The 26,276-nt window shown below is 45.5% G+C and overlaps 1 protein-coding gene across 2 annotated transcripts in view; it reads left to right on the top strand.

The window, feature by feature from the left end:
• nup155 (nucleoporin 155) overlaps positions 1 to 26,276 on the top strand; it is a 278,025-nt gene that overhangs the window by 213,461 nt on the left and 38,288 nt on the right. For both annotated transcript variants that reach the window (XM_073047830.1, XM_073047831.1), the window contains one exon: positions 3,766 to 3,919. In XM_073047830.1, the coding sequence (XP_072903931.1) occupies positions 3,766 to 3,919 (154 nt within the window). The remainder of the gene's footprint in view (positions 1 to 3,765; positions 3,920 to 26,276) is intronic.

Below are 26,276 nucleotides of genomic sequence, written 5' to 3'. Positions count from 1 at the left end.
TCTTTGTAATTGCATCAGTATGTTGGGCCCAGGAACTTGAAAGTGTTCATCCTTTCCAGTCTGATTCCTCAATGAGAATGTTTGTTTTCTGGGCCTAGTTATTTTGCTTATTTTATTATCAGCAACAACAAGGGTGCATTAGAACATAGAATAGTACAGCACATTACAGGCCCTTCAGCCCACAATGTTGTGCCGACCATCAAACCCTGCCTCCCATATAACCCCCCCCCCCACCCACCTTAAATTCCTCCATATACCTGTCTAGTAGTCTCTTAAACTTCACTAGTGTATCTGCCTCCACCACTGACTCAGGCAGTGCATTCCACGCACCAACCACTCTCTGAGTGAAAAAACTTCCTCTAATATCCCCCTTGAACCTCCCTCCCCTTACTTTAAAGCCATGTCCTCTTGTACTGAGCAGTGGTGCCCTGGGGAAGAGGCGCTGGCTGTCCACTCTGTCTATTCCTCTTAATATCTTGTACACCTCTATCATCTCTCCTCTCATCCTTCTTCTCTCCAAAGAGTAAAGCCCTAGCTCCCTTAATCTCTGATCATAATCCATACTCTCTAAACCAGGCAGCATCCTGGTAAATCTCCTCTGTACCCTTTCCAATGCTTCCACATCCTTCCTATAGTGAGGCGACCAGAACTGGACACAGTACTCCAAGTGTGGCCGAACTAGAGTTTTATAGAGCTGCATCATTATATCGCGTCTCTTAAACTCTATCCCTCGACTTATGAAAGCTAACACCCGATAAGCTTTCTTAACTACCCTATCTACCCGTGAGGCAACTTTCAGGGATCTGTGGACATGTACCCACAGATCCCTCTGCTCCTCCACACTACCAAGTATCCTGCCATTTACTTCGCATTCTGCCTTGGAGTTTGTCCTTCCAAAGTGTACCATCTCACACTTCTCTAGGTTGAACTCCATCTGCCACTTCTCAGCCCACTTCTGCATCCTATCAATGTCTCTCCGCAATCTTTGACAATCTTCTACACTATCTACAACACCACCAACCTTTGTGTCATCTGCAAACTTGCCAACCCACCCTTCTACCCCCACATCCAGGTCGTTAATAAAAATCACAAAAAGTAGAGGTCCCAGAACAGATCCTTGTGGGACACCACTAGTCACAATCCTCCAATCTGAATGTACTCCCTCCACCACGACCCTCTGCCTTCTGCAGGCAAACCAATTCTGAATGCACTTGACCAAACTTCCCTGGATCCCATGCCTTCTGACTTTCTGAATAAGCCTACTGTGTGGAACCTTGTCAAATGCCTTACTAAAATCCATGTAGATCACATCCACTGCACTCCCCTCATCTATATGCCTGGTCACCTTCTCAAAGAACTCTATCAGGCTTGTTAGGCATGATCTGCCCTTCACAAAGCCATGCTGACTGTCCCTGATCAGACCATGATTCTCTAAATGCCCATAGATCCTATCTCTAAGAATCTTTTCCAACAGCTTTCCCACCACAGATGTAAGGCTCACTGGTCTATAATTACCTGGACTATCCCTACTACCCTTTTTGAACAAGGAGACAACATTCGCCTCCCTGCAATCCTCCGGTACCATTCCCGTGGACAACGAGGACATAAAGATCCTAGCCAGAGGTTCAGCAATCTCTTCCCTTGCCTCGTGGAGCAGCCTGGGGAATATTTCGTCAGGCCCCAAGGACTTATCCGTCCTAATGTATTTTAACAACTCCAACACCTCCTCTCCCTTAATATCAACATGCTCCAGAACATCAACCTCACTCATATTGTCCTCACCATCATCAAGTTCCCTCTCAGTGGTGAATACTGAAGAGAAGTATTCATTGAGGACCTCGCTCACTTCCACAGCCTCCAGGCACATCTTCCCACTTTTATCTCTATTCGGTCTTACCTTCACTCCTGTCATCCTTATGTTCCTCACATAATTGAAGATTGCCTTGGTGTTTTCCTTTACCCTATTCGCCAATGTCTTCCCATGCCCCCTTCTTGCTCTTCTGAACCCCTTCTTAAGCTCCTTTCTTGCTACCCTATATTCCTCAATAGACCCATCTGATCCTTGCTTCCTAATCCTTGTGTATTCTGCCTTCTTCCACCTGACTAGATTTTCCACTTAACTTGTCACCCATGGTTCCTTCACCCTACCATTCTTTGTCTTCCTCACCGGGACAAATTTATCCCTAACATCCTGCAAGATATCCCTAAACATCGACCACATGTGCATAGTACATTTCCCTGCAAAAACATCATCCCAATTCACACCCACAATTTCTAGCCTTATAGCCTCATAATTTGCCCTTCCCCAATTAAAAATTTTCCTGTCCTCTCTGATTCTATCCTTTTCCATGATAATGCTAAAGGTCAGGGAGCAGTGAATACTGTCCCCCAGATGCTCACCCACTGACAGATCTATGACTTGACCCAGTTCGTTACCTAATACTAGATCTAGTATGGCATTCCCCCTAGTCGGCCTGTTAACATACTGTGACAGGAATCCATCCTGGACACACTTAACAAACTCTGCCCCATCTAAACCCTTGGAACTAATCAAGTGCCAATCAATATTAGGGAAGTTAAAGTCACCCATGATAACAACCCTGTTATTTTTGCACCTTTCCAAAATCTGCCTCCCTATCTGCTCCTTGGTATCTCAGCTGCTACCAGGGGGCCTATAGAATACCCCCAGTAGAGTAACTGCTCCCTTCCTGTTCCTGACTTCCACCCATACTGACTCAAAAGAGGATCCTGCTACATTACCCACCCTTTCTGCAGCTGTAATAGTATCCCTGACCAGTAATGCCACCCCTCCTCCCCTTTTCCCCCCTTCTTTATCCCTTTTAAAGCACTGAAATCCAGGAATATTCAGAATCCATTCCTGCCCTGGTGCCAGCCAAGTCTTCGTAATGGCCACTACATCATAATTCCATGTATGTATCCAAGCTCTCAGTTCATCAGCTTTGTTCCTGATGCTTCTTCCATTGAAGTACACACACTTTAGCCCTTCTACCATATAAACCTTTATACCCTTTATTCTGCTTCTCTTTCCTCAAAGCCTCTCTATATGTTAGATCTGGCTTTACTCCATGCACTTCTTTCACTGCTCTATCGCTCCGGGTCCCATCCCCCTTGCAAATTAGTTTAAACCCTCCCGAACCATGCTAGCAAACCTACCAGCAAGGATATTGCTCCCCCTCGAATTCAGGTGCAACCCATCCAATCTGTACAGGTCCCACCTTCCCCAGAAGAGATCCCAATGGTCCAAAAATCTAAAACCCTGCCCCCTGCACCAACTCCTCAGCCACGCATTCAACTGCCATCTCCTCCAATTCTTACCATCACTATCACGTAGCAATCCTGAGAACGCCACCCTTGAGGTCCTGTTCTTCAGCCTTCTGCCTAGTTCCCGAATCTCATACTTCAGGACCTCATCCCTCTTCCTGCCTATGTCGTTGGTCCCAACATGTATCACGACTTCTGGTTGCTTTCCTTCTCGTACCAGGATGTCATGCACCCGGTCAGAGACATCCCGGACCCTGGTTAGTATTAGTAAGCTTGCCTTATTCCTGATTAAATTAGTGTATTTGGCCCAGAATAGATCGTCAGAGATGACAATGGAGCGAATTTTTGCCTGGCACCAGAGGTTGTGGACGAGGTACTGAACTACTTTGCATCAGCATTTATTAAGAAGAATAACATGGTGGGCAAAGGGAGGAGTATGCTGGTGTACAAGGGCCTGATATATATTGTACTTGTATTCTTCAGGGTGAATTGTTACAAGTGCATCTCAGACACACTACAGGAGCTGGTTAACCAGAGTAAAGCAGCTCCACAGTCTCCGAGCGTTCCAAAACTACCTGGACCGCCAGTTCTCTCATCTGATCCCAATATGCTGAGTAATGAGGAGGCAACACAACATGTGAGTATCTGTTCTGGGTGACTGGAGTAGCTGCATAATGTTCAAGTATTACCTAATTTAGGAAGTTATCAAGATATTAAGGATAGCTCATGAAGCTGGGAAAATGTTTTTCATGTTTTGGAATTCCAGGCAAAGTGTAAAATTTTGACCCAGAGGAATACACACAAAATGTTGGAGGAACTCTGCAGGTTAGGCAGCAACAATGGAGAAGAATAAGCAGTAAATGTTGGGCCTTGACCGTTCTTCAGGAATTCCCTGTCTGCCAATGCCATCTCATCTCCTCTTTTTTCCCTGCCATTTTCCTTTGTAACTGTACTCCAAATCTTCCTCTTAGGTCAGACGGTTTAATATTCCAGTTACAGATGATATACTTGATCTGAGTGTGATGGATCGATTTGAAAAGCAAATTGCAGTTTTGTTGAAATGGAATAGGAGTAATGGTGAACATAGAATAGTTCAGCACAGTACAGACCCTTTAGCCTAGGATGTTGTGCATACTCCACAATCATTCTAAGCCATTCCTCCTACACAGCACATAACCCTCCATTTTACATCCATGTGACTACAGGCTTAAATGTTCTTACTGTATCAGCTTCTATCACCATCCCCAGTAATGTGTTCCAATTTAAGAAAACGTACCTCTGACATCTCCTTTAAACTTTACTCACCTTAAATGGATGTACTGTGGTACTGGCCATTTCTACCTTGGTTGAAAGGTGCTGCCTGTTATCTATGCTTCTTAATCTTATACATCTCAATTGAAGTAGCCTCTCATCCTCTGTTACTCCAAAGAGAAAATCCCTAGTACATTTAACCTCAGCTCATAATTCAGTCAGTATCCTGGAGCTGGTTGTGATTATAGGAGGAATGAAGATGGGCTAACACCTCTTGACATCAATGGATCTGGGATTGAGAGGAAAAACTGCTTCAAGTTCCTCGGATCCACATCACCGAGAACCTCACGTGGTCTGTGCACACCAGCTATGTGGTGAAAAAGGCACAACAATGCCTCTTTCACTTCAGATGGTTAAGTTTGGTATGGGCCCCCAATTCCTAAGAGCTTTCTACAGGGACACAATTGAGAGCATCTTGACTGGCTGCATCACTGCCTGATGTGGGAATTTTACCTCCCTTAATCACAGGACTCTGCAGAGACTGGTGCAGACAGCCCAGTGCATCTGTAGTTGTGAACTTCCCGTGATTCAGAACATTTACAAGGAGAGGTGTGTAACAAAGGGCCTGTAGGATCACTGGGGACCCAAGCCATCCCAACCACAATGTATTCCAGCTGCTACCATCCAGGAAGCAGTACCACAGCATAAAACCCAGAACCAACAGGCTCCAGGACAGTTTCTTCCACCAGGCCATCAGACTGATGAACTCACGCTGATTTATGTGTACTCTATATTGCATTGACTGTTTTATTTATAAATTACTATGATTGCACATTGCATATTTAGATGGAGGCGTAACGTAAACATTTTTACTCTTCACATATGTGAAGGATGTAAGAAATAAAGTCAATTCAATGGTAAACCTCCTCTGCACCTTCTATAATGCTTCCACATCCTTCCTATAAAGCAGTGAACAAAACTAAACATAATACTCTAACCAGAGTTTTGTAGAGCTGCAACATAACTTCAAGTTCTTGATCTCAGTCCCCTGACTAATGAAGACCAGCACACAATATACCTTCTTAAACCATCCCATTAACTTTTGCAGCAACTTTGAAAAATCTGTGGACTTGTATCCCAGATTGTTTTGTTCTGCCACACTGCAAAGAATCCAGCCATTAACTTTGAAATCTGCCTTCAAATTCGATCTTCCAAAGTGTGTCACTTCACACTTTTCTAGATTGAACTCCATCTGCCATTTTTCCACTCAATTCTGCATTTTGTCTATGTTCTGTTGTAACCTACGACAACCTGTGCAGGCGCATGGACATCAGCAAGTTAGACCGGCAGGAAGAGTTTAAAAGGAGATCACTTTTTCTTCAGGGGTTTGATCAAGGCATGCCTGCAGGCGCGAGGACATCAGTAAGTTAGACTGAAACATAGAAAACCTACAGCACAATATGGGCTCTTCAGCCCACAAAGTTTTGCCGAACATGTCCCTACCTTAAAAATTACTAGGATTACCTATAACCCTCTATTTACTAAGCTCCATGTACCTATCTAAAAGCCTATTAAAAGACCTATCATATCTGCCTCCACCACTGTTGCCGGCAGCCCATTCCACGCACTCACCACTCTCTGTGTAAAAAAACACTTACCCCTGACATCTTCTCGACCTACTCCCCAGCATCTTAAACCTGTGCCCTCTTGTGGCAACCATTCCAGCCCTGGAAAAAACCCTATGACTATCCACACAATCAATGCCTCTCATTAATTTATACACCTCTATCAGGTCACCTCTCAACCTTTGTCGCTCCAAGGAGAAAAGGCTGAGTTTACTCAACCTATTCTCATAAGGCAAGCTCCCCAATCCAGGCAACATCCTTATAAATCTCTGCACCATTTCTTTGGCTTCCACATCGTTCCTGTAGTGAGGCGACCAGAACTGAGCACAGTACTCCAAGTGGGGTCTGACCAGGGTCCTATATAGCTGCAACATTACCTCTCGGCTCCTAAATTCAATTCCACAATTGATGAAGGCCAATACACCGTATGCCGCCTTAACCACAGAATCAACCTGCGCAGCTGCTTTGAGCATCCTATGGACTCGGACCCCAAGATCCCTCTGATCCTCCACACTGCCAAGAGTCGTACCGTTAATACTATATTCTGCCATCATATTTGACCTACCAAAATGAACCACTTCACACTTATCTGGGTTGAACTCCATCTGCCACTTCTCAGCCCAGTTTTGTATCCTATCAGTGTCCCGCTGTAATCTCTGACAGCCCTCCACACTAACTACAATACCTCCAACCTTTGTGTCATCAGCAAACTTACTAACCCATCCCTCCACTTCCTCATCCAGGTCATTTATAAAAATCACGAAGAGTAAGGGTCCCAGAACAGATCCCTAAGGCACTCCACTGGTGACTGACCTCCATGCAGAATATGACCTGTCTACAATTACTTGCCTTCTGTGGGCAAGCCAGTTCTGGATCCACAAAGCAATGTTCCCTTGGATTCCATGCCTCCTTACTTTCTGAATGAGCCTTTCATGGGGTACCTTATCAAATGCCTTGCTGAAATCCATATATACTACATCTACTGCTCTTTCTTCATCAATGTGTTTAGTCACATCCTCAAAAAATTTAGTCAGCCTCATACCTCTCCAAATGTTCATAAATCCTGCCTCTCAGGATCTTCTCCATCAACTTACCAACCACTGAGGTAAGACTCACTGGTCTATAATTACCTGGGATATCTCTACTCCCTTTCTTGAATAAAGGAACAACATCCGCAACCCTCCAATCCTTCGGAACCTCTCCCGTCCCCATTGATGATGCAAAGATCATTGCCAGAGGCTCAGCAATCTCCTCCCTCGTCTCCCACAGTAGCCTGGGGTACATTTTGTCCAGTCCCAGCGACTAATCCAACTTGATGCTTTCCAAAAGCTCCGGCACATCCTCTTGCTTAATACCTACATGCTCAAGCTTTACAGTCTGCTGCAAGTCATCACTACAATCACTAAGATCCATTTCCATAGTGAATAATGAAGTAAAGTATTAATTAATTTCCTCTGTTATTTCCTCCGGTTTCATACACACTTTCCCACTGTCACACTTGATAGATCCTATTCTCATGTCTCATCCTCTTGCTCTTCACATACTTGTAGAATGCCTTGGGGTTTTCCTTAATCCTGTCTGCCAAGGCCTTCTCATGGCCCTTTCTGGCTCTCCTAATTTACTTCTTAAGCTCCTTCCTGTTAGCCTGATAATCTTCTAGATCTCTAACATAACCTAGCTCTCTGAACCTTTTGTAAGCTTTTCTTTTCTTCTTGACTAGATTTATTACATCCTTTGTACACCACAGTTCGTGTACCCTACCATAACATCCGTCTCATTGGAACGTACCTATGCAGAACTCTACACAAATATCCCTTGAATATTTACCACATTTCTTCCGTACTTTTCCCTGAGAACATCTGTTTCCAATTTAAGCCTCCAATTCCCTGCCTGATAGTCTCATACTTACTCCAATTAAATGCTTTTCTAACTTGTCTGTTCCGATCGCTCTACAATGCTAATGTAAAGGAGATAGAATTATGATCACTATCTCCTAAATGCTGTCCCCGCTAAGAGATCTGACACCTGACCAGGTTCATTTCCCAATACCAAATCAAGTACAGCCTCTCCTATTGTAGGCTTATCTACATTCTGTGTCAAGAAACCTTCCTGAACACACCTAACAAACTCCACCCCATCTAAACCCTCGCTCTAGGGAAATGCCAATCGATATTTGGGAAATTAAAATCTCCCATTACGACAAGTCTGTTTCTATTACACCTTTCCAGGATCTGTTTCCCTATCTGCTCCTCGATGTCCCTGTTACTATTAGGCGGCCTATAAAAAATACCCAGTATAGTTATTGACCCCTTCCTGTTCCTAACGCCCACCCACAGAGACTCCATAGACAATCTCTCCATGGCGTCCACTTTTTTTGCAGCTGTAACACTATCTCTGATCAACAGTGCCACACCCCCACCTCTTTTGCCTCCCTCCCTGTCCTTTCTGAAACATCTAAAACTCGGCACTTGAAGCAACCAATCCTGTCCCTGAGCCATCCAAGTCTCTGTAATGACCACCACATCATATCTCCAAGTACTGATCCACACTCTAAGCTCATCTGCTTTGTTCACAACACTCCTTGCATTAAACTAGACACATCTCAAGCCTTTGGTCTGATTGCGTCCCTTCTCGCTATCACCTGCCTATCCTCCCTCTCGCACTGTCTACAAGTTTTCTCTATTTGTGAGCTAACCTCCTCTTCCCCAGTCTCTTCAGTTCAGTTCCCACCCCCCCCCCCCAACAATTCTAGTTTAATCTCTCCCCAATGGCCTTAGCAAAACTCCTTGCCAGGATATTGGTCCCCCTGGGATTCAAGTGCAGTCCATCCTTTTTGTACAGGTCACCCCTGCCCCAAAAGAGGTCCGAATAATCTAGAAATCTGAATTCCTGCCCCTGCTCCAATACCTCAGCCACGCATTTATCCTCCACCTCATCCTATTCCTATTCTCACTGTCGCGTCGCACAGGCAGTAATCCCAAGATTACTACCTTTGCGGTCCTGTTCCTCAATTTCCTTCTTAACTCCCTGTAGTCTTTTTTCAGGCCCTGTTCCCTTTTCCTACCTATGTCATTGGTACCAATACGTACCACGACCTCTGGCTGTTCTCCCTCCCACCACAAAATATCTTGGACGTCATCCGAAACATCCTGGACTCTGGCATGTGGGAGGCAAACTACCATCCAAGTTTCTTTCATGCGTCCACAGAATTGCCTTGTTGACCCCCTAACTAAAGAGTCCCCTATCAATACTGCCTTTCTCTTCCTTTCCCTACCCTTCTGAGCCGCAGGGCCAGACTCTGTGCCAGAGGCACAGCTACTGCTGCTTCCCCCAGGTAAGCTGTCCCCACCAACAATACTCAAACAGGAGTACTTATTGTCAAGGGGTACAGCCACAGGGGTACTCTCTAGTACCTGACTCTTCCCCTTCCCCCTCCTAACTGTGACCCACTTGTCTGTCTTCCGAGGCCCTGGTGTTACCACTTGCCTATAACTCCTCTCTATCACCTGTTCTCTCTCCCTGACTAGGTGAAGGTCAGGGAGAGCGAGGTGATAGATAGGAGCTACAGGCAAGTAGTCACACTGGGGCCTTGGGAGACAGATAAATGGGTAACAGTCAGGAGAGGGAAGAGCAAGAGTCAGATACCAGAGAGTACTCCTGCGGCTGTCCCCCTTAACAATAAGTACTCCTGTTTGAGTACTGTTGGGGGGGGGGGGGGTACCTACCTGGGGGAAGCAACAGTGGATGCGCCTCTGACACGGGGTCTGGCCCTGTGGCTCAGAAAAGTAGGGAAAGGAAGAGGATGGCAGTATTGATAGGAAACACTATAATTAGAGGGTCAGTTAGGTGATTCTGTGGATACAGAAAAGAAACACGGATGGTAGTTTGCCTCCCAGGTGCCAGGGTCTGGAATGTTTCTGATTGCATCCACAATATCCTGAAGTGGGAAGGTTAACTTGGGTAGGAAAAGGGAGGAGGTCCTGAAAACAGAGTACAAGAAATTAGGAAGGAAGTTGAGATACAGGACCTCAAAGGTAGTAATCTTAGGATTACTGCCAGTCCCACGCGACAGTGAATATAGGAATAGAGTGAGGTGGAGGATAAATGCGTGTCTGAGGGATTGGAGCAGGGGGCAGGAATTCAGATTTCTGGATCATTGGGACCTCTTTTGGGGCAGGAGTAACCTGCACAAAAAGGACGGATTGGACTTGATTCTGAGGGGGACCAATATCTCGGCAGGGAGGCTTGCTGTGGCTATTGGGGAGAGTTTAAACTAGAATCACTGGTGGGTGGGAAGCAAACTGAAGGGATGGTGGAAAGGGCAGTTAGTTCACAAATTGAGAAATCTTGTACACAGTGTGAGAGGGAGGATAGGCAGGTGATAGAGAAGGGATACGCTCAGACCGATGGTTTGAGATGTGTCTATATTAATGCAAGAAGCATCATGAACAAAGCGGATGAGCTTAGAGCATGGATCAGTACTTGGAGCTATGATGTTGTGGCCATTACAGAGATGGGTGGCTCAGGGGCAGGAATGATTACTTAGAGTGCCAGGCTTTAGATGTTTCAGAAAGCACAGGGAGGGAGGCAAAAGTGGTGGGGGCATAGCACTGCTGATCAGAGATAGTGTCACAGCTACAGAAAAGGAGGAAGTCATGGAGGGATTGTCTCCCAAGTCTCTGTGGGTGGAAGTCAGGAACAGGAAGGGGTCAATAACTGTACTGGACATTTTTTATAAACCACCCTATAGTAACAGGGACATCAAGGAGCAGACAGGGAGACAGATTCTGGAAAGATGCAATAATAACAGGATTATCGTGGTAGGAGATTTTAATTTCCCCACTATTGATTGGCATCTCCCTAGAGCTAGGGGTTTAGATGGGGTGGAGTTTGTTTGGTGTCTTCAGGAAGGTTCTTGACACAATATGTGGATAAGCTGTCAAGAGGAGAGGTTGTACTGTGATCTGGTATTGGGAAATGAATCTGGTTAGGTGTCAGGTCTCAGTGGGAGAACATTTTGGAGATGGTGATCACCATAGCATTGGAGAAGGATAGGAACATAGAACATAGAATAGTACAGCACATTACAGGCCCTTCAGCCCACAATGTTGTGCCGACCCTCAAACCCTGCCTCCCATATAACCCCCCATCTTAAATTCTTCCATATACCTGTCTAGTAGTCTCTTAAACTTCATTAGTGTATCTGCCTCCACCACTGACTCAGGCAGTGCATTCCACGCACCAACCACTCTCTGAGTGAAAAACCTTCCTCTAATATCCCCCTTGAACTTCCCTCCACTTACCTTAAAGCCATGTCCTCTTGTACTGAGCAGTGGTGCCCTGGGGAAGAGGCGCTGGCTGTCCACTCTGTCTATTCCTCTTAATGTGTTGTACACCTCTCTAATGTCTCCTCTCATTCTCCTTCTCTCCAAAGAGTAAAGCCCGAGCTCCTTTAATCTCTGATCATAATCCATACTCTCTAAACCAGGCAGCATCCTGGTAAATCTCCTCTGTACCCTTTCCAATGCTTCCACATCCTTCCTATAGTGAGGCGACCAGAACTGGACACAGTACTCCAAGTGTGGCCGAACTAGAGTTTTATAGAGCTGCATCATTATATCGCGTCTCTTAAACTCTATCCCTCGACTTATGAAAGCTAACACCCGATAAGCTTTCTTAACTACCCTATCTACCTGTGAGGCAACTTTCAGGGATCTGTGGACATGTACCCACAGATCCCTCTGCTCCTCCACACTACCAAGTGTCCTGCCATTTACTTTGTACTCTGCCTTGGAGTTTGTCCTTCCAAAGTGTACCACCTCACACTTTCCCAGGTTGAACTCCATCTGCCACTTCTCAGCCCACTTCTGCATCCTATCAATGTCTCTCTGCAATCTTTGACAATCCTCTACACTATCTACAACACCACCAACCTTTGTGTCGTCTACAAACTTGCCAACCCACCCTTCTACCCCCACATCCAGGTCGTTAATAAAAATCACAAAAAGTAGAGGTCCCAGAACAGATCCTTGTGGGACACCACTAGTCACAACCCTCCAATCTGAATATACTCCCTCCACCACAACCCTCTGCCTTCTGCAGGCAAGCCAATTTTGAATCCACCTGGCCAAACTTCCCTTGATCCCATGCCTTCTGACTTTCTGAATAAGCCTACTGTGTGGAACCTTGTCAAATGCCTTACTAAAATCCATGTAGATCACATCCACTGCACTCCCCTCATCTATATGCCTGGTGACCTCCTCAAAGAACTCTATCAGGCTTGTTAGGCACGATCTACCCTTCACAAAGCCATGCTGACTGTCCCTGATCAGACCATGATTCTCTAAATGCCCATAGATCCTATCTCTAAGAATCTTTTCCAACAGCTTTCCCACCACAGACATAAGGCTGACTGGTCTATAATTACCTGGACTATCCCTACTACCTTTTTTGAACAAGGGGACAACATTCGCCTCCCTCCAATCCTCCAGTACCATTCCCATGGACAACGAGGACATAAAGATCCTAGCCAGAGGTTCAGCAATCTCTTCCCTTGCCTCGTGGAGCAGCCTGGGGAATATACATCAGGCCCCAGGGACTTATCCGTTCTAATGTATTTTAACAACTCCAACACCTTCTCTCCCTTAATAATCAACATGCTCCAGAACATCAACCTCACTCATATTGACCTCACCGTCATCAAGTTCCCTCTCATTGGTGAATACCGAAGAGAAGTATTCATTGAGGACCTTGCTCACTTCCACAGCCTCCAGGCACATCTTCCCACTTTTATCTCTAATCGGTCCTACCTTCACTCCTGTCATCTTTTTGTTCTTCACATAATTGAAGAATGCCTTTGGGTTTTCCTTTACCCTACTCGCCAAAGCCTTCTCATGCCCCCTTCTTGCTCTTCTCAGCCCCTTCTTAAGCTCCTTCCTTGCTACCCTATATTCCTCAATAGACCCATCTGATCCTTGCTTCCTAAACCTCATGTATGCTGCTTTCTTCCATCTGACTAGATTTTCCACTTCACTTGTCACCCATGGTTCCTTCACCCTACCATTCTTTATCTTCCTCACTGGGACAAATTTATCCCTAACATCCTGCAAGAGATCCTTAAACATTGACCACATGTCCATAGTACATTTCCCTGCAAAAACATCATCCCAATTCACACCCGCAAATTCTAACCTTATCGCCTATAATTTGCCCTTCCCCAATTAAAAAATTTCCTGTCCTCTCTGATTCTGTCCTTTTCCATGATAATGCTAAAGGTCAGGGAGTGGTGATCACTGTCCCCCAGATGTTCACCCACTGACGGATCTGTGACCGGACCCAGTTCGTTACCTAATACTAGATCTAGTATGGCATTCCCCCTAGTCGGCCTGTCAACATACTGTGACAGGAATCCATCCTGGCCACACTTAACAAACTCCGCCCCATCTAAACCCTTGGAACTAATCAAGTGCCAATCAATATTAGGGAAGTTAAAGTCACCCATGATAACAACCCTGTTATTTTTGCACCCTTCCAAAATCTGCCTCCCTATCTGCTTCTCGGTATCTCTGCTGCTACCAGGGGGCCTATAGAATACCCCCAGTAGAGTAACTGCTCCCTTCCTGTTCCTGACTTCCACCCATACTGACTCAAAAGAGGATCCTGCTACATTACCCACTCTTTCTGCAGCTTAATGGTATCCCTGACCAGTAATGCCACCCTTCCTCCCCTTTTCCTCCCTTTTCTATCCCTTTTAAAGCACTGAAATCCAGGAATATTCAGAATCAATTCCTGGCCTGGTGCCAGCCAAGTCTCTGTAATGGCCACTACATCATAATTCCATGTATGTATCCAAGCTCTCAGTTCATCAGCTTTGTTCCTGATGCTTCTTGCATTGAAGTACACACACTTTAGCCCTTCTACCATATAGACCTTTATACCCTTTATTCTGCTTCTCTTTCCTCAAAGCCTCTCTATATGTTAGATCTGGCTTTACTCCACACTTCTTTCACTGCTCTATCGCTCTGGGTCCCATCCCCCCTTGCAAATTAGGTTAATCCCTCCCAAACCATGTTAGCAAACCTACCAGCAAGGATATTGCTCCCCCTCGAGTTCAGGTGCAACCCATCCAATCTGTACAGGTCCCACCTTCCCCAGAAGAGATCCCAATGGTCCAAAAATCTAAAACCCTGCCCCCTGCACCAACTCCTCAGCCACGCATTCAACTACCATCTCCTCCAATTCTTACCATCACTATCATGTAGTACTGGCAACAATCCTGAGAACGCCACCCTTGAGGTCCTGTTCTTTGGCCTTCTGCCTAGTTCCCAAAACTCAACTTCAGGACCTCATCCCTCTTCCTGCCTATGTCGTTGGTCCCAACATGTATCACAACTTCTGGTTGCTTTCCCTGTCGTACCAAGATGAACAGACAAGTTAGGAAAGCATTTCATTGGAGTAAGGGGAAATATGAAGCTATCAGGCAGGAACTTGGAAGGATAAATTGGGAACTGATGTTCTCAGGGAAATGAATTGAACGATCTTTATTGTCATCTTACATAGGTACAATGAAACTCTGTTTAGCTTCCTCTCCGGCAATTAAATAAAGTGGTAGATAAAAACAAGACAGTAATTTAAAAAAAAGTATTAAATAGATAAAAAGCAGAAAATAAGTTGCAGCAGCACCAGAGTATCACAAAGTGCCGTTTGTGCAAGTATTGAGTCCTTGTGTGTGCTCACAGTTTCAATCATTGCTCTGTGGGAGTGGTGTGATGGAGGCCACAGCTCTGGGGTGGAAGCTGTTCTTCAGTCTATTTGTTCTGGCTTTTAGTGTCCTGAACCTTTCGTTGGACAGCAGCGGGTCAAACAGGGAGTGACCAGGGTGTGTGGTGTTTCTGGTTATGTTGATTGCTTTCCTCCTGAGTCTGCTGGAATAGATGGTGTCCAGTCCTGGGAGCTCCATCCTGACAATTTGCTGGGCTGCCTTCACCACGCAATGCAGGTCTTGTCGCTCAGCAGCTGTGCAGCTGGCATACCACACTGTGGCGCTGTTGGTCAGGATGGTTTCAATTGTGCTTCTGTAGAAGTTAAGCAACAGCTTTTGTGGGAGTTTGGTCTGCTTCAGCTTTCTGAGGAAGAAGAGTATTTGTTGTGCCTTGTTTACAAGCAGCGAGGTGTTAGTGGTCCATGTCAGCTGTTTTGACAACATAACTCCAAGGAACTTCAGGTTTTCCACACTTCCCACCACCTCTCCATGTATATGGAGGAGCGTGTGTACTCTGTGCTTTGATCTCCTGAAGTATGATCATCTCTTTTGTTTTAGAAGTGTTAAGGACCAGGTCATTGTCCTTACACCACTCTGTCAGATGATCCACTTCGAGCCTGTAGGCTGTTTCACCTTTGTCCGAGATCAGGCCAACCACTGGTATCGTCTGCAAATTTAATTATGGAGTCGGAGGTGTAGATGGGGATGCAGTCTTGTGTGAAGAGTGTGTAGAGCATAGGGCTCAGCACACAGCCCTGCGGGGTGCCTGTTTTTAAGATGAGGGTGGTGGAGGTGTGCTTCCCTATTCTGACTTGCTGTGGTCGGTCTGTGAGAAAGTCCATGACCCATGAGCACAGGGAGGAACCAAGGCCAAGAGTGTTCAGTTTGCTGACCAGTTTATGGGGGATGACTGTGTTAAATGCAGAACTGAAGTCCACAAATAACATCTTCACATAGGTGCTCAGTTCCTCTAAGTGAGTCAGAGCAATATGGAGGGCTGTTATGATTGCATCCTCTGTAAATCCCCTTGTACAGCAGAAATGTGGCAAATGTTAAGGAGATATTCGTGTGGTGTTCTGCATAGGTACATTCCAGTGAGACAGGGAAAGGATGGTAGGATACAGGAACTGGGGTGTACAAAGGCTGTTGAAAATCTAGTCAAGAAGAAAAGAAAAGCTTACGAAAGGTTCAAAAAACTGGGTAATGATAGAGAACTAGAAGCTTTTAAGGCTGGCACTGAAGGAGTTTAAGAAAGAATTAGGAGAGCCAGAAGGGGCCATGAGAAGGCCTTGGCGAGCAAGAATAAAGAAACATAAAAATACAACTGCAGATGCCCTGGATCAAAGAATACATACACAACGCTGGAAGAACTCAGCAGGTCAGGCAGCATCCGTGAGAAAAGATTAGCCAACGTTTTGGGCCGAGACTCTTCATCAGGAATAAAGAAAACCCCAAGGCATTCTACAAGTATGTGAAGAGCAAGAGGATAAGACATGAGAGAATAGAACCAATCAAGTGTGATGGTGGAAAATTATGTATGGAACCGGAGGAGATAGCAGAGCTACTTAATGAATACTTTACTTCAGTATTCACTACGGAAAAGGACCTTGGCGATTGTGTGGATCGCTTACAGCCGACTGAAAAGCATATAGTTATTGAGAAAGAAGATGTGCTGGAGCTTTTGGGAAGCATCAGGTTGGATTAGTCATTGGGACCGGATGAGATATACTGGAAGCTACTGTGTGAGACAAAGGAGGAGATTGCTGAGCCTCTGGCAATGATCTTTGCATCACTTAATGGGACAGGAGACTTTCTGGAGGATTGGAGGTTGAAGATGTGGTTCCCTTATTCAAGAAAGGGAGTAGAGATAGCCCAGGATATTATAGATCAGTGGGTCTTACTTCAGTGTTTGGTAAGTTGATGGAGAAGATCCTGAGAGGCAGGATTTATGAACATTTGGAGAGTCATAATATGATTAGGAATAGTCAACATGGCTTTGTCAAAGACAGGTAGGTCGTGCCTTATGAGCCTGATTGAATTTTTTGAGGATGTGACTAAACACATTGATAAAGTAAGAGCAGTAGACGTAGTGTATATGGATTTCAGAAGGGCATTTGATAAGGTACCCCATACAAGGCTTATTGAGAAAGTAAGTAGGTGTGGGATGCAAGGGGATCTTGCTTTGTGGATCCAGAATTGGCTTGCCCACAGAAGGCAAAGAGCAGTTGTAGACAGGTCATATTTTGCATGGAGGCCTGTGACCAGTAGTGTGCCTCAGGGATCTGTACTGGGACCCCTTCTCTTTGTGATTTTTATAAATGATCTGGATGAGAAAGTGGAGGGATGGGTTAGTAAACTTGCTGGTGACACAGAGGTTGGGGTGTTGTGGATAATGTTGAGGACTGTCAGAGATCACAGTGGGACATTGATAGGATGTAAAACTGGGCTGAGAAGTGGCAGATGGAGTTCAACCCAGATAAGTGTGAGGTGGTTCATTTTGTAGGTCAACTATAGGGGCAGAATATAGTATTAATGTAAAACTCCTGGCAGTTTGGAGGATCAGAAGGACCCATAGGACACTCAAAGCTGATGCACAGGTTCACTCTGGTTAAGAAGGCATTGGCCTTCATCAACTGTGGGATTGAGGTTAGGAGCTGAGAGGTAATGTTAAAGCCCTATATGACCCTGGTCAGACACCACTTGGAGTACTGTGCTCAGTTCTAGTCCCCTCATTACAGGAAGGATGTGGAAACTATAGAAAGGGTACAGAGGAGATTTACAAAGATGTTGCCCGGATTGGGGAGCATGTCTGATGAGAATAGGTTGAGTTAACTCAGCCTTTACTCCTTGGAGCGGCAGAGGATGAGAGGTGACCTGATCGAGGTGTATAAGATGGTGAGAGGCACCGATCATGTGGATAGTCAGAGGCTTTTTCCCAGGGCTGAAATGACTAACACAAGAGGGCACAGTTTTAAGGTGCTTGGAAGTAGGTACGGAGAAGAAGTGTAAGTTTTTTACGCAGAGAGTGGTGAGTGCATGGAATGGGCTGCTAGCACCAGTGGTGGAGGTGGGTACGTTGGGGTCGTTTAAGAGACTCCTGGATAGGTACATGGAGCTTAGAAAAATAGAGGGCTATGGGTAACCATAGGTAATTTCTAAAGTTAGCATGTGTTTGGCACAGTATTGTGGGCCGAAGGGCCTGTATTGTGCTGTAGCTTTTCTATGTTTCTATTCTCTGATCCTCTGTCACCTCTTTCCATCAATAGAGCCACACCACTACCTATGCCTTCCTGCCTGTCCTTTCGATACAAAGCATATCCTTTGACATTAAACTCCCAAACTTCTTTCAGCCACAGCCAACCTCTAATTGTGCCACAAGTTTGTCCACCTTATTCCAAATGCTGGGTGCATTTAAATACAGCACCTTCAGTCCTGCATTCTTCACCCTTTTGAATTTTGCCTCTATGGTACAACATAACTCTTGCTCTGTGGCCTGTGTTGTGCTGTAGGTTTTCTATGTTCTATGTTCTAACCTTGAATGGAGAAAAGTGGAGAGTTAAGTGGGGGGGAAGGGTCAGATTGATCTTCCAGTGGATTGAAGGTTGGAATAACATGATGGCAAATGGGCTGGGGTGCGCTGTGAAAGAAGGATTTGTGTTCTATCAACAAGACCTCTATACTTTTGGTGGGTTACTGTTTATGACTTATACAAATGATTTGCATGATAACGTGGTTGCAGATAAGTCAAAGCTTGAGATCATTTAGGTTATTGGGCACTTGGCAAGTGCCACTAAAAAGAAGTTAGCTTTAACTGAAGCAGTTGTTGTGAGAACAGACAGTGTGAATGGGCCAGTCTTCACTCTAAGAGCTGAGATTTTGGCTCAAGAGGTGGAGGCTGAGGTAAGCAGTGGAAATGACAGTTAGGACAGTAGAGTGCTCCTCTTGTCGGATGTGGAAATACTGGGTTACCTCCAGTATCCCTGACAACAACATTTACAAGAATTGTATCTAGCTGCAGTTTCTTACATATTACATTAGGTAGTGGTCATCAATCTTTTTAAGCCCAAGATCCCCTGCCTCGGCCTTAGTGAAAGGTGAGATCGACCCCAAATCAATTAGTTACACACATGCGCACTGGGGCAGAAAAGACCGGAAGTAAAACCCTGCAACCGGGAAGTAGAAATGATGCATAAACACTAGGGGTACCCACCGTTTTTTGCACCAGGGACTGGTTTAAAATTGACAATATTCTTGCGGACCGGCTGACGGGGGTGGGGGGTGGGTATTAAACACGACGGGAATACAGTGATACTCGAAGCAGGTTCCTTATGTCCAGTCTATTCCGCAATTTAGTTTTCGCGGCTCTCGGCACTTAGCTGCTGTCCTGCGCTGCTCACATTTTTTTCCACTTAAAAAAACTCAGCAGGTTCGTCTTTAAGTGCAGGGTGCTTGGACTCAGGGTACCGAAGCAGTTTTGAGGGCTTCATTGCCTCATTAGGCAGCTTCCTGGCCCGAACTCCAGCCTCTGCCTGCCAGACGCCCTGGCCAGGTGTGGCTGGTCGTGGGTGGAGTGAGAGGACAAGGTCAGAGCCGGAGGTCCCCATACCGAGGCTGCGGCGGTCGCAATCCGAAGAGAACGACTGACTGAGCAAGGAGAGCGACAGGCCCACTCCCGCCCCCCTTGTAGGATCTGTCGGCCGACTAAAGTTTGTTTCAGTAGATCGCAGCAAGGTAGCTGCTCTGATACTTATGAAACTTTGAGGCTGAATTAGATTGTCTGCGAATATTTTAGCACCAGGTTCCCCACAAACATTCGGTGTGCTAAACAAGTTCAGAGGCTGCGCCCATCTGTCCACGCTCCAGGCCAGTACCAACGGCACTTCCCGCCGGCTGCGCTCCAGGTCAGTAGCATCGGCACTTCTCGCCGGCCGCGCAAGAGTATCACTGCTTTTAGGCTACTGATGACCTCGCGTGGGTTCAGGTTCAACAGTGGCCGTGACAGGGAATGAGGAAAGGTGCAACTGACTCATATCGTTCCCTCACGGCCCGGTGGTTGGGGACCACTGAACTACACTGTGTAGTACGGGGGAGTTATGTGCATGCGCACTGGGCAGAAAGAACGGAACTAAAACGCAACCAGGAAACAATCTCTCAACAGTATTTGTGTATTTATTTATTCTTTTTTTTCGGGATCTACTGGGAAAGTCTCAAACATTGACCAGTAGATCGCGATCGATGGGTTGGCGACCACTAACATTAGGGAACTGCCACTAGGCGAACTCCAGATCATTCAGGAAACTGGGGGTTGATTAACAGGAGATACAGGGAGGACACAGTTCCACATAGGGAGTAGGACACAGGTTGCTAAGTGACTGTCAGATTACCTTTGTGACTATTCCCCTCAATAACAAGTAGACTGTTTGGTATATTGTGTCAACACATTATTCTCAGCAACATCTACCATCACCAAAGGGATCCTACCTCCAAACAAATCTTTACCTGCCCTCTCTTCTTCCCCCCCCCCCCCCCCACCCCAACCTTCTGCTTTCATCAGGGCTTGCTCCCTAGAACCATAGAACATTACAGCACAGAAAACAGGCCCTTCAGCCCTTCTTGGCTGTGCTGAACTATTTTTCTACCTAGTCCCACTGACCTGCACCTGGACCATATCCCTCCATACCCCTCTCATTCATTTCCTGTCCAAGTTTTTCTTAAATGTTAAAAGTGAGCCCGCGTTTACCACTTCATCTGGCAGCTCATTCTACACTCCCACCACTCTCTGTGTGAAAAAGCCCCCTCGAACGTTCCCTTTAAACTTTTCCCCCTTCACCATTAACCCATGTTCTCTGGTTTTTTTCTCCCATAGCCTCAGTGGAAAAAGCCTGCTTGCATTCACTCTCTCTATACCTATCATAATTTTATATACCTCTATCAAGTCTCCCCTCATTCTTCTAGGCTCCAGGAAATAAAGTCCTAACCTATTCAACCTTTCTCTGTTGCTCAGTTTTTCAACTGGTATGTGAAGAGGAAAAAATTAGTTAAGACCAAGGTTGGGCCCTTGAAGGCAAAAATGGGTGAATTTATTATGGGGAACAAGGAAATGGCAGATGAGTTGAACAGATACTTTGGATCTGTCTTCACTAGGGAAGACACAGATAATCTCCCAGATGTAATAGTGGCCAGAGGACCTAGGGTAACGGAGGAACTGAAAGAAATTCACATTAGGCAGAAAATGGTGTTGGGTAGACTGATGGGACTGAAGGCTGATAAATCCCCAGGACCTGATGGTCTGCATCCCAGGGTACTTAAGGAGGTGGCTCTAGAAATCATGGAAGCATTGGTAATCATTTTCCAATATTCTATAGATTCAGGATCAGTTCCTGAGGATTGGAGGATAGTTAATGTTATCCTACTTCTTAAGAAAGGAGGGAGAGAGAAAACAGGGAATTATAGACCAGTTAGCCTGATATCAGTGGTGGGGAAGATGCTGGAGTCAATTATAAAAGATGAAATAATGGCACATTTGGATAGCAGTAACAGGATCGGTCTGAGTCAGCATGGACTTACAAAGGGGAAATCATGCTTGACTAATCTTTTGGAAGTTTTTGAGGATGTAACTATGAAAATGGACAAGGGAGAGCCAGTGGATATAGTGTACCTGGACTTTCAGAAAACTTTTGATAAGGTCCCACATAGGAGATTAGTGGGCAAAAGTAAAGCACATGGTATTGGGGGTAGGGTACTAACATGGATAGAAAATTGGTTGGCAGACAGGAAACAAAGAGTAGGGATTAACGGGTCCTTTTCAGAATGGCAGGCAGTGACTAGTGGGGTACCGCAAGTCTTGGTGCTGGGACCGCAGCTATTTACAATATACATTAATGATTTAGATGAAGGGATTAAAAGTAACATTAGCAAATTTGCAGATGACACAAAGCTGGGTGGCAGTGTGAAATATGAGGAGAATGTTATGAGAATGCAGGGTGACTTGGACAGGTTGGGTGAGTGGGCAGATGCATGGCAGATGCAGTTTAATGTGGATAAATGTGAGGTTATCCACTTTGGCGGCAAGAACAGGAAGGCAGGTTACTATCTGAATGGTGTCAAGTTAGGAAAAGGGGAAGTACAACGAGATCTAGGTGTCCTTGTTCATCAGTCACTGAAAGTAAGCATGCAGGTACAGCAGGCAGTGAAGAAAGCTAATGGCATGTTGGCCTTCATAACAAGGGGAGTTGAGTACAAGAGCAAAGAGGTCCTTCTGCAGTTGTACAGGGCCCTGGTGAGACCACACCTGGAGTATTGTGTTCAGTTTTGGTCTCGAAATTTGAGGAAGGACATTCTTGCTATTGAGGGATGGCGGGACTGTCATATGTTGAAATCTTGGGAGTGGCTGGGGTTGTATAGACTGGACTTTAGAAGAATGAGAGGGGATCTGATTGAAACATATAAGATTATTAAGGGATTGGATATGCTAGAGGCAGAAAACATGTTCCCGATGTTGGTGGAGTCCAGAACCAGAGGCCACAGTTTTAAGAATAAGGGGAAGGCCATTTAGAACAGATTAGAGGAAAAACTTTTTCACCCAGAGAGTTGTGGATCAATGGAATGCTCTGTCTCAGAAGTGCAGTGGAGGCCAATTCTCTGGATGCTTTCAAGAAAGAGTCTTAAAGATAGCGGAGTCAAGAGATATGGGGAGAAGGCAGGAAAGGGGTACTGATTGTGGATGATCACCCATGATCACATTGAATGGCGGTGCTGGCTCGAATGGCCTACTCCTGCACCTATTGTCTATTGTCTCAAGTCCCGGCAACATCCTTGTAAACCTTCTCTGCACTCTTTCAGCCTTATTAATATCCTTCCTAGAATTAGGTGACCAAAACTGCTCATAATACTCCAAATTCAGTCTCACCAATGTCTTATGCAACCTCACCATAACTTTCCAACACTTATACTCAATACTTTGATCTATAAAGGCCAATGTACCAAAAGCTCTCTTTACGACCCTATCTACCTGTGATGCCACTTATAGGGAATTATGTATCTGTATTCCCAGATCCCTCTGTTCTACTGCACTCCTCAGTGTCCTACCATTTACCTTGTATGTTCCACCTTGGTTTGTCCTTCCAAAGTGCAATACCTCACACTTGTCTGCATTAAACTCCATCTGCCATTTGTAAGCCCTTTTTTCCAGCTGGTCCAAATCTCTCTGCAAGCTTTTAAAACCTTCCTCACTGTCCACTACACCTCCAATCTTTGTATCATAAGCAAATTTGCTGATTCAATTAACCACATTATCATCCAGATCATTGATATAGATGACAAATAACAATGGACCCAGCACTGATCCCTGTGGCACTCCACTAGTCACAGGCCTCCACTCAGAGAAGCAATCCTCCACTACCACTCTGTGGATTAGCCAATGTCTAATCCAATTTACTACCTCTCCATATATACCTAGCAACTGAATCTTCCTAACTAACCTCTCAAGCGGGACCTTGTCGAAGGCCTTACTGAAGTCCATGTAGACAACATCCAATGCCTTCCCTTCATCCACTTTCCTGGTAACCTCCTTGGAAAAACTCTAATAGTTTGGTTAAACATGACCTACCACGCACAAATCCATGCTGACTTTTTCTAATAAGTCCCTGTCTATCTAAATACTTGTTGATCCTATCTCTTAGTACTCCTTCTAATAATTTACCTACTACTGACGTCAAACTTAGCGGCCTATAATTTCCCGATTACTTATAGAGCCTTTTTAAACAACGGAACAACATGAGCTATCTTCCAATCCTCCAGCACCTTACATTTTAAATATATCTGCCAGGGCCCCTGCAATTTCAACACTAGTCTCCTTCAAGGTCCGAGGGAATACTCTGTCATGTCTTGGGGATTTATCTACTCTGATTTGCCTCAAGACAGCAAGCACCTCCTCCTCTTCAATCTGTATAGGTTCCATGACCTCACTACTTGTTTGCCTTATTTCCATAGACTCCATGCCAGTTTCCTTAGTAAATACAGATGAAAAAAAAACCATTTAAGATCTCCCCCATTTCTTTTTGTTCCATACATAGCTGACCACTCTGATCTTCAAGAAGACCAATTTTATCCCTTACTATCCTTTTGCTCTTAATATACCTGTAGAAGCTCTTCCGATTATCCTTTACTTTGACTGCCAAAGCAACCTTATGTCTTCTTTTAGCCCTCCTGGTTCCTTTCTTAGGTATTGTTTGCACTTTTTATACTCTTCAAGCACCTTATTTGCTCCCTGTTGCCTATACATGTTATACATCTCTCTCTTCTTTATCAGAGTTCCAATATCCCTTGAGAACCAAGGTTCCTTATTCTTATTCCTTATTCACATTGCTTTTATTCCTGACAGGAACATGCAAACTCAGCACTCTCAAAATTTCTCCTTTGAAGGCCTCGCACTGACCAACGACATCCTTGCCAGAGAACAACCTGTCCCAATCCATGCTTTTTAGATCCTTTCTCATTTCTTCAAATTTGGCCTTTTTCCAGTTTAGAACCTCAACCCGAGGACCAGATCTATCTTTATCCGTGATCAAGTTGAAGCTAATGGGCTTCCCTTCATCCACCATCTCTGCTCTCAAGATGAGGCTTTTCATTCCAGGACGAAGGATATGTCTTCGTTTTTTAAACAAAGGGGCTTCCCTTCATCCACCATCAACTCTGCTCTCAAATGCATCTCTCCCATTTCCCGCACATCTGCCCTCACCCCATTCACCTGCCACCCCACTCAGGATAGGGTTCCCCTTGTCCTTACCTACCACCCTACCAGCCTCCAGGTCCAACGTAGAATTCTCCGTAACTTCCGCCACCTCCAATGGGATCCCACTACCAAACACATTTTTCCCTCCCCCCCCCTTCTGCTTTTCGCAGGGATCGCTCCCTACACGACTCCCTTGTCCACTCGTCCCCCCCATCCCTTCCCACCGATCTCCCTCCTGGCACTTATCCTTGTAAACAGAACAAGTGCTACACCTGCCCTTACACTTCCTCCCTCACCACCATTCAGGGCCCCAGACAGTCCTTCCAGGTGAGGCTTCACCTGTGAGTCGGCTGGTGTGGTACACTGCGTCTGGTGCTCCCGGTGTGGCCTTTTATATATTGGTGAGACCCGACGCAGACTGGGAGACCGTTTTCGCTGAGCACCTATGCTCGGTCCGCCAAAAAAAGCAGGATCTCCCAGTGGCCACACATTTTAATTCCACGTCCCATTCCCAGTCTGATATGTCTATCCATGGCCTCCTCTACTGTCAAAATGAATCCAAACTCAGGTTGGAGGAACAACACCTTATATACCGGCTGGGTAGCCTCCAACCTAATGGCATGAAAATTGATCTCTAACTTCCGTTAATGCCCCTCCTCCCCTTCTTACCCCATCCCTGACATTTTTAGTTGTTTACATGTTCTCCATCTCCCTCTGGTGTTCCCCCCCCCCCCCCCCACTTTCTTTCTCCCGAGGCCTCCCGTCCCATGATCCTTTCCCTTCTCCAGCTCTGTATCACTTTCGCCAATCACCTTTCCAGCTCTTAGCTTCATCCCACCCCCTCCGGTCTTCTATGATTTCGCATTTCCCCCTCCCCCCACTACTTTCAAATCTCTTACTATCTTTCCTTTCAGTTAGTCCTGACGAAGGGTCTCGGCCCGAAACGTCGACAGCACTTCTGACTATAGATGCTGCCTGGCCTGCTGTGTTCCACCAGCATTTTGTTTGTGTTGTTGTTTGAATTTCCAGCATCTGCAGATTTCCTCGTGAAGCTAATGGTGTTATGATCACTGGATCCAAAGTGTTCCCCTACACACACTTCTGTCACCTGCCCTAACTCGTTCCTATTAGGAGATCTAACATTGCATCCTCTCTAGTTGGTACCTCTACATATTGATTTAGAAAACTTTCCTGGACACATTTTACAAACTCTAACCCATCTAGACCTTTAACAGTATGGGAGTCCCAATGTGGAAAATTAAAATCCCCTATCACAACTTTATGTTTCCTACAATTGTCTGCTATCTCTCTGCAGATTTGCTCCTCCAATTCTCACTGACTATTGGGTGGCCTATAATACAACCCCATTCATGTGGTCATACCTTTTCTGTTTCTCAGCTCCACCCATATGGCCTCAGTGGACAAGCCCTCTAATCTGTCCCGCCTGAGCACTGCTATAAATTTTCCCTGACGAGCAATGCCACCCCACCCCCCGCTCATCCCTCTGCCTCTATCACATCTGAAACATCTGAACCCTGGAACATTAAGCTGCCAGTCCTATGCCCTGAGCTCGTCTGCCTCCCCCACTATACTCCTCGCATTGAAATAGACACAGCTCAGAAGA

This window comes from Hemitrygon akajei, chromosome 6 (assembly GCF_048418815.1).
Source record: "Hemitrygon akajei chromosome 6, sHemAka1.3, whole genome shotgun sequence".
In the NCBI taxonomy this organism is placed as follows: domain Eukaryota; kingdom Metazoa; phylum Chordata; class Chondrichthyes; order Myliobatiformes; family Dasyatidae; genus Hemitrygon; species Hemitrygon akajei.
Note: the sequence above shows the minus strand (reverse complement) of the source record. Positions and strands in the feature narration are given on the sequence as shown.